Below are 8,684 nucleotides of genomic sequence, written 5' to 3' on the forward strand. Positions count from 1 at the left end.
TTGTTTAAATATGTCCCTTCATTATCATTATTCTATTTCCTTTAAGTCAACTTTCGGGTCATAGATAACAATTATTAAACATGCATGTACCAGCCTGTGCTACATGATAGCCACAGGACTACTTCACAGCCCTTCAATCAAGATCCTGTCCTGTGTTCACATGCCCTGCAAATGAAAAACTGCTGCAGATTTTTTTTCTGGAATTCCAACAATTTTTAAAGCTTAACAATTCTTTCGGGTATCCACTGGAGGCATTTCCGAGCAGCATCATTAGTTTCATCATCAATTATTCCTAGCGCAGCAGCAATAGTGTAAAGTATATGATTTTCAATCACTTATAATGACCCTGTCATGACTAAATACTGACATAACAACATCAGCATATACAGACCTAACAGGAAGTAATGCCAAAGCAAAAGTGAATTTGACCCCTCATTAGCAGTTTTCTAAGAGCAGCAACACCGTACCAATAATGTACTGGAAATGAATACAAAATGTGAAATCATTATACAGTACATGGTTTGAAACAATCTACGAAGTAGTTCTTAAATGACACAATTTTTCATTGGCACAAAGAAGATGACTGAAACACTGGTATCAAGTCCAGTGTTTCAGTATCAAGTACAATATGTAATTTTTATACTCACAATTTTCTAGTTAGTGTAAAATTAGTCTTTAGATGGTTTTCACGCCCTTGGTCCCACGAACAAGTAAAGTTTTCACGCCAGTATGAAATGCAGGAAATATTTTTTGGCTTATCAGGAGGCACTGAAACAAAATAATTATAATGAAACAGAGCTATTACACAGAAGGTTTTATCAATTTGTATTTCTGTCCAGTACAAAGAAGCATCACATATTGACAATTGTGGTATTAATTTCAGTGAGATCCAATTCAGAAAAATGATGAACCGTTAAAAGGAAATTATGTAGAAATCTTGAAAAGTTTGTACCTCTCAGTTTTAAAAAGGGACGTCCTAAATGAGACCTTATAGGCAAAGTGTTAGAAGTTTCATCTTGGGTAGGCGCTATAGTAACCCATCAGTACACACAATTGCAATGAATTTTTCTGCTTGGCTTAGAGGAAAAATTGTATGTATCCAAACTACAATTTCAGGAATAAGAGAATATAAAAAGAGAATTTGGAGTTTATTGCTTTTATTCTGCAGGAATATAATAATATGCCAGAAGTCAACTTCCTGGCTGCCTTCCTGATGATCCCCTTTGGAGCAGCATTCCTAGCAGGCTGGCACATTGCAGCCACTAAACATGCTCACTTGCCCAAATGAAAAGCGATTAATTTCCAATTAATACAGGAAGGAACTGTTATTTCAGAATGAAACTTTAAACTAGATGCAATCTTGAAAAGATTAATTCAAGGCTAACTAGTCAAAGTATTTAGGTTCTGAGGAAGGGTCACTGGACGCAAAACGTTAACTCTGATTTCTCTCCACAGATACTGCCAGACCTGCTGAGCTTTTCCATCAATTTCTGTTTTTGTTTCTGATTTACAGCATCGACAGTTCTTGCATTTTTTTTAGTCAAAGTATTTATTTTGCTTCTTCTTCCCCAAAGCCTTAACTCTTTTATATGAATCAATGCCACACTCTCAGTTGTACCCCAAGACTGTTCTTTAGTGATCAGCATTTCAGGCCACAGCTATGTACAACATTCAGTGTTCATTCACTGTCTTGTGCCTTATGTTGGACAATTACAATTTGGAAGTGAACCCAAGGATTGAATAGAAAACGTTTATGAGTCCAGTTCAACTTGGATTTCAGAAGACAGTAGTATACATAATTTGTAATATCCTCATTTAAGGAATAAATTGCAAAACAAATGTAGCTGAGTGAGACTTCTGATGGCCTTCAGACGGGGTTATTACGGTACGTGGTTAGATGATCTGTGGCTATGGAGGCATAATGGAGATATCCACTCCAGCAGCATATTGCATTCAATCATTATAAATCTGTGGTCCTTCCATGGAGAAGGAATAGAACTTTAAAGAACCAAAGGTTTGTTACTCTTTAAGACATCTCAAAAACAACATTAAAGTGACAGCATGGAGAAGGTCATAAGCTTTATCTCTCTGGGATTGTTGCTTTTTTTATATATATATATATATATATATATATAAGGGCAGAATATGCTGAAAATACTCAGCAGGTTGGACAACATCTGTGGAGATAGAAGCAGAGTTGGCATTTCAATCCAATAACCTTTCACCTGTTTCTCCCCCAACCTGTGCTAGCAGACCCATTCAGTATTTCTGACATTTTATGTTCAGACTCCAGATTTCCAGCACCTCGAGTATTTTGTTCTTGATTCCTTCTTTCTAGAGCCTTTCTGATGCTGTAGTTCAACCCAATTAAAGCAATGTAGCTCAAAGTCCAATGTTTGGCAAGCTTTAGTCTTCATTTTTTATGTGCACAAACCAGCTATAATAGATTTCTACAGCAATGAGTCCAATTTCCTGGATAGCCTGAGAATTGTTCAGCCCTACACCCCAAGAAGATGGAATGCAGGCAAGAACTTCATCAAATCTGTTTAAACAGTGTTACGTTGTAAATGAATTGGAGGGGAAGTCTCATGGATCCAAATTCCATCTCTTATTTGGCCATTTTTGGACCCATTCTCTATAATCTGATGTCATTGTATCAAATCAACATGACCTCCTCCAGGGCAATTAAGGATGGGCAATAAATGCTGCCTGCATCCCTGTTGTGTGAATCTGGGCTTAACCCTATATGTACCACAATAGGGCTATAACTGTGGACAACTTTGTTTTATATGCATCCCAGTCTTTGACTTTCATCCACAAAAGCAAAGTTTTACACATTATTGAGATACCAACAACTATACGGATTGTTTCCAGAACTTGGTATTTCTTTATTTGAGGTTTCATTAGATAATAAACTGACATTAAATATGTTTACATGTTCTATTCAGCTATGTTAAAAATTCTATTTCATAGGGCCCGTCATACTTGCATAACAAGTAATACAAACATTGTTACAAAAATAATACTTACATCCTGCTTCAATTTCAAAACGGTGGAGGATATTTGGTGCACCTTTGATGTTAATGTGACATGTCAAATAGGTCCTTATTGCATCAATCGTCTTTAAAGTTACCCGGGAAACGGTTGCATTGAAATAATATTGTTCTCGTGGAATTTGGGTATCATTCATTCTCCAAAATACGTGACTTGCATTTGCATCTAATGATTGGAGGCACTCCTCTCGTAATGCACAAGAAAGAGATACAGTTGATTGTAGTTGAACTACTTTTGATGTTGAATCAACATCATGGCATAGCATTCTCAATTCACCTGTGGATTCAGAGAAAGAAATAGCACTTCAAAGCCACTTAAAACTGTACAGTTAGAACTCAATGATATGGCTGGGCAATGTTACTGAATGAAATGTGGAACAGCTGAAAGTACAGTATTAGCAGTTGAAGGTGGTCTTTTTATGGGAAATCATGATGAATCCTTTGACTAATTTCTTGCCTCAGCTCCGCTGCAGCTGAAACACATATCCATGTCTTTGTTAAAACCATACAAACAGAACATTTGCAGCATAAAAGGTGGCCCTTTCATCCATTATATCTAAGGCAGCTGAAAATAAGTTACAGCCTAATTTCACTTTCCACCTCTCGGTCTGTAGCCCTATAGGTTACTGTGCTTCAAATGCACATCCAAACATATTTATAAATATAATGAGAGTTTCTGCCCCTTTCATTGTTTCAGTCCATGAGTTTCCAACCCTTACAATCCTCCAGGGAAAAAGATTTTTCTTCAATCTCTTATTATCTTTCTGTCTTTAAATCAATGCCCCCTGTTTACTGATCTCTCTGCTGAGATGAATAGGTACTTCCTATCCATTCTATCCAGGTCCAGCATAATGTTAGACACCTCAATTAAAGCTGAACTTGGCTTCCTCTGTTTTAAAATAAACAAGACCATCCTATTCAATTTTTCCTCATAACCAAAAGTCCCCAGTCCTGGCAGCATCCTCATAAATTTCCTTAGAAGCCTCTGTAATCACATCCTTCCTGTAATAAGGTGACATACACATGCAGTATGAACTTAGTACTCTAGTTCTTGCCTAATTAATGTTTTATGCAATTCCAAACTCGTTATTCTTGCATCCCACCTTTCCAGTATCCAAAATGTCATCTTAAATACCTTACTTACTTGTCCCACTACAATCAGTGATCTGTGGACTTGCACTCCAACATCTCTCAGTTGATCTGTAACCTACTATTTATTGTGTATTCTTTTGCTATCTTAGTATGCTCCAACTTCCACCCCAATTTACCCCGTACTCCTTCACTTACATTAGCTCCTGTCCAGAATCACCTCAAATTTTAAAATTCTCATTCTTGTTTTCAGTTGTCTTCAGGGTTTCATTTCTTTCTATCTCCAGGGCCAACTTCTTATTTTCAGCCCTCTAAGAACCCTGCACTTATCAAAATCTGGCCTCTAACTCATCACTGATTTTCATTGGTGGCTGGGATTGCAGCTGCCAATGTCCAAGGCACCCTCCTAAATTTTCCTACTTCTCTCTCCCTCTTTCTCTCTCCTTTCTCCTTCAAGGTGGTATTAAAACCCCCTCTTTGACCAAGCTTTTGGTCTTCTACCCTAATACCTCCTTAAATGGCCTGGTACCAGATTTGGATTTGTAATGCTCCTGTGAACTGGTTTGGATCAATTTACTAATTTAAGGCTACTATAAATGTAATGTATTCTCGCTGTTGCTGTGAATGTGGTGATCTTTTCCACTATGAGGTACCACCATGTACAAGTCATTTATTCTGGCTAAACCTTCTAGCTTCAGTTCCCAGCACAAGTTTACTGATTGCAATCCCAATAGTAGGATGTGCTCCAATTGAATTTGGCTTCCTTAGGGAAAAAAGGTTAGGTTGAGACATTTTGCATTTCCTGATTGTTATTGAGTGACTTTCTACAGGAAAGTACATGTATATGGATATCAACTGAAAACAGTCTTGGCATCACTTCCAGTATCCTGTACAGTCTGTCAGATACAGAATGTTCACTTCGGTGGGATATTAGAAAACAGATAACGTCAGTGAACAGTATTCCAGTAAAAGGAAAGAAAATGTACTTTAGTTTCTTATTCCAAATTATATTGATAGGTTCCATGTAAACATGTTATTTGCATTATGCAGCAATGCCAAACCATGGTCACACCTGTACCATGTAAATTTCCTGTAATTCATTTCCTCTCCCATTTCTCAGGTCTATCATCTTCACTCTTCATTTTTATTATTTTTGGTTCATCTGTACCAAACTGTCTTTTGTCACTGCTTTTACTTAATATATGAGTTTATTGCCAGTCTATTATAACCTTATCCCCATTTAAGAAGAGAAGGAGGCAGAAGACGGAAAATTATAGGCTGGTTGGTCTGACCTTGGTAGTTGGTAAGATTTTAGAGTCCATTATTAAGGATGAGATTGCGGAGTACTTGGAGGTGTCTGGTAAAATAGGGTGGAGTCAGCACGGCTTTGTCAATGGGAGGTCATGCCTGACAAATCCATTAGAAAACTTTGAGAGACAAATTAGACAAAGGAGAGACAGTGGATATGAACTATTTGGATTTCCAGAAGGCCTTTGACAAGGTGCCACACAGGAGACTGCTAAATAAGATAAGAACCCATGGTGTTAGGGGCAAGGTACTGACCTGGATAAAGGATTGGCTGGCTGGTAGGAGGCAGAGAGTGGGGATAAAAAGGTATTTTTCGGGATGGCAGCTGGTGACTAGTGGAGTTCCACAGGGGTCAGTATTGGGACTACAACTATACACATTATACATTAACGGTCTGGATGAAGGAACTGAGGACATTGTTGCAGATGACACAAAGATAGGTGGAGGGTCAGGTCGTGTTGACGAAGTTGGGAGGTTGCAGAAGGACTAGGACAGGTTAGGAGAGTGGGCAAAGAAATGAAAGATGGAACAGAATGTCAGAAAGTGTGAGGCTATGTACTTTGACAGGAACATAAAAGTATGGACTATGTTCTAAATGGGGAAACGCTTCAGAAATCCGACTTGGGATTTGGAATCCTGTTTCAGGATTGTCTTAAGGCTAACATATAAATTCAATTGACAGTTACAAAGGCATATTCAGTGTTTGCACACATCTCAAGAGGGCTAGAATACAAGAGCAATGATGAACTGCTAAGGCTGTATAAGGCTCCAGTTAGACCGCATTTGGAATATTGAGAGCAGTTTTGGGCCCTGTATCTAAAGAATGTACTAGTCTTGGAGGGGTCCAGAGGACGTTTACAAGAATGATCCCGGGGATGAAGGGTTTCTCATATGAGGAGCAGTTTAGGATTCTGGGTCTGTACTCAATGGAGTTTAGAAGGGGGTATCTCATTGAAGCATACAGAATACTGAAAGGCCTGGATGAAATGGATGTCGAGAAGATGTTTCCACAAGTAGGAGAGATTAGGACCTGAGATCACAGCCTCAGAGTGAAAGAAGGATCCTTTAGACGTGAGATGAGGAGAAATTTCTTCAGCCAGAGAGTAGCTAATCTGTGGAACTCATTGCCACAGAAGGTTGTGGAGGCCAAGTCATTGAGTATATTTTAGACAAGAAATAGATAGACTTTTGATTGGTAAGGGGATCAAATGTTACCTGAAGAAAGCAGGAGAATGGGGTTGAGAAACATATCAGCCACGATCAAATGGTAGAGCAAACTTGATGGGCCGAATGAGCTAAGTCCACTCCAAAGTCTTATGATCTAATCCGTTCCTTTCTTTTTCACACATTCTTTCATTCTAACTTCTAACTTATTATTCTCTTTCATTTTCTAACACTTGCTTTCCATTTTACATTCTTTTTCTCACAGACTGTACCTGTTATATATATGTCAGTTGTGTTCGAATGGGTACAGGTAGTGGAAATTATCTGAGGATTCTTTCTGCCACTTTAAATTGTCCCAGACAGAAACTGTGCTGGTAACATTAGGAGCTACAAGCTCACAATGTGCAACAAAATAAATGCTTTTAAAAGTGTGCGAACAATGGCTCCACTTCTACCCTACAACAAGTGACTTCTTGTTAAATAAAAACCAAAACAATTGTGGATGCTGTAAACTTCTGAGGAAGGGTCACCTGACCCAAAACGTTAACTCTGATTTCTCTTCACAAATGCTGCCAGACCTGCTGAGCTTTACCAGCAATCTCTATTTTTGACTTCTTGTTAAACTTTAGTTTTCCTGCTTAATTTCTGAAACCTCTGCTGCTGACTCAGATTGTAGTGCAATGTCAGAGGAAAGAAGGAACATCTTACATTTATATGGCATCTTTCTTGACCTCAGAATGTCTTAAGTGTTATAGAGTTGATGAAGAAATTTTGAAATGCAACCACTATTGTAGTGAATCTTCCGAAATGTAAATTTTAGCTAAATGAATCAAAAAAACCAAACTCAGGAGAAGGAGATCGATCAGTCTGGAGACATATCATCCAAATGATAAATTCATAGAATCCCTACAGTGTGGAAGCAGTCCATTTGGACCATCATTTCAATACTGGCCATTGGAGGAGAACACCACTCAGACCCACCTCACGACCCTGCATTTCCCATGGCTAGCATTCCACCTAGCCTACATAACCTTGGACACTAGGGGCAATTTAACATGTCCAATCCACCTAACCCATACATCTTTGGGCTGTGGGAAGAAACTGGAACACCCAGAGGAATCCCATGCAGACATAGGGAGAATGTGCAGACTCCACAGAGATAGTCACCCAAGGGTGGAATTGAACCCGGGTCCCTGGCTCTGAGAGGCAGCAGTGCTAACCACTGAGCCACCGCGCCACTGCTTTTCCACTTGCAAATAGTAGCTGATAGCCAATGCAGAATTCCATTAAAATAGAATGACAGAGATACTCACAAGTTACAAAAAGATACAATGTCAAACAGAAGCAGAAAGGTAGAGCTGTTCTGTGAGTACACCAGAAGTTGAACTATGAAACATATCCATGCGTCGGAGAAGATCACTAAAATATTTATGTCATGCATAGCTTACCTTCAATAATAAATGTACTTATCATCACCCATGTCCAAGCAGAGATTATATTTCGTGTGGTAACTGTAAAATTAAATATATAATTTTATGAATCCATTTTACAATTGAAACAAACTTTAACAGAAAAAAATGAAAACTGGGAATTATCAACAAGTAGAAATAGATGTTACATCTGAAGCATGAATCTCTCTGTCCTCTCTATAAGTACTGTCTGACTCATTCCATATCTCCTTTACAATTTATCTTCCTTTGGAAATTGAAAAGGATAGAAACGGACTGACTGAATTCAATTTTCTTACTTTTGGGATGTCAACACTGTCAAGGTTGATAGCCATAACCCATCTGCAGGATTGAGTAATAACCAATAATTTTGACTTGATTAAACAAGTGAGGACTCAAATGATATTGTGCTTTGTTGTAAAACACTTTCTTAAAGGAAGAAAAGTCATATGGTCCAGGTTAGAACTAAGGTAATGCGTTTATGGCTTCCTTTTTTTTTATATGGCTCAAGCTCATGCAGACATCAGGATAAAAATTGTGAAAATGGTTGAGATAAAAGAAAACTTATAATCAAATACACAGCTAGGATTTATATGGGTTTAATTTTGTAAATCGGCCTATG

General features: G+C 38.2%; 1 protein-coding gene across 1 annotated transcript; it reads right to left on the reverse strand.

The window, feature by feature from the left end:
• Positions 1 to 634: 634 nt before the first annotated feature.
• Positions 635 to 8,442, reverse strand: LOC125481253 (interleukin-6 receptor subunit beta-like). The gene is made up of 3 exons (XM_048592559.1): positions 8,063 to 8,442; positions 3,031 to 3,330; positions 635 to 768 (listed from the first exon to the last, which is right to left on the reverse strand). The coding sequence occupies exons 1-3, from the start codon at positions 8,085 to 8,087 to the stop codon at positions 644 to 646; spliced, it is 450 nt and encodes a 149-aa protein (XP_048448516.1). The 5' UTR covers positions 8,088 to 8,442; the 3' UTR covers positions 635 to 643.
• Between the last annotated feature and the right edge of the window lie 242 nt (positions 8,443 to 8,684).

Source organism: Rhincodon typus, unplaced genomic scaffold, assembly GCF_021869965.1.
Source record: "Rhincodon typus isolate 14 unplaced genomic scaffold, sRhiTyp1.1 hic_rhity00001442, whole genome shotgun sequence".
Taxonomy (NCBI): Eukaryota; Metazoa; Chordata; class Chondrichthyes; order Orectolobiformes; family Rhincodontidae; genus Rhincodon; species Rhincodon typus.

What these genes read in the sequence shown, in the direction of transcription:
- LOC125481253 (XM_048592559.1), bottom strand. Translation starts at nt 8,087, where the DNA reads ATGATAAGTACATTTATTATTGAAG. An exon ending in AAGTACATTTATTATTGAAG is followed by an intron (nt 3,331 to 8,062) that starts GTAAGCTATGCA and finishes CTGAATCCACAG; the next exon opens with GTGAATTGAGAATGCTATGC. An exon ending in TTTTGAAATTGAAGCAGGAT is followed by an intron (nt 769 to 3,030) that starts GTAAGTATTATT and finishes ATTTTGTTTCAG; the next exon opens with TGCCTCCTGATAAGCCAAAA.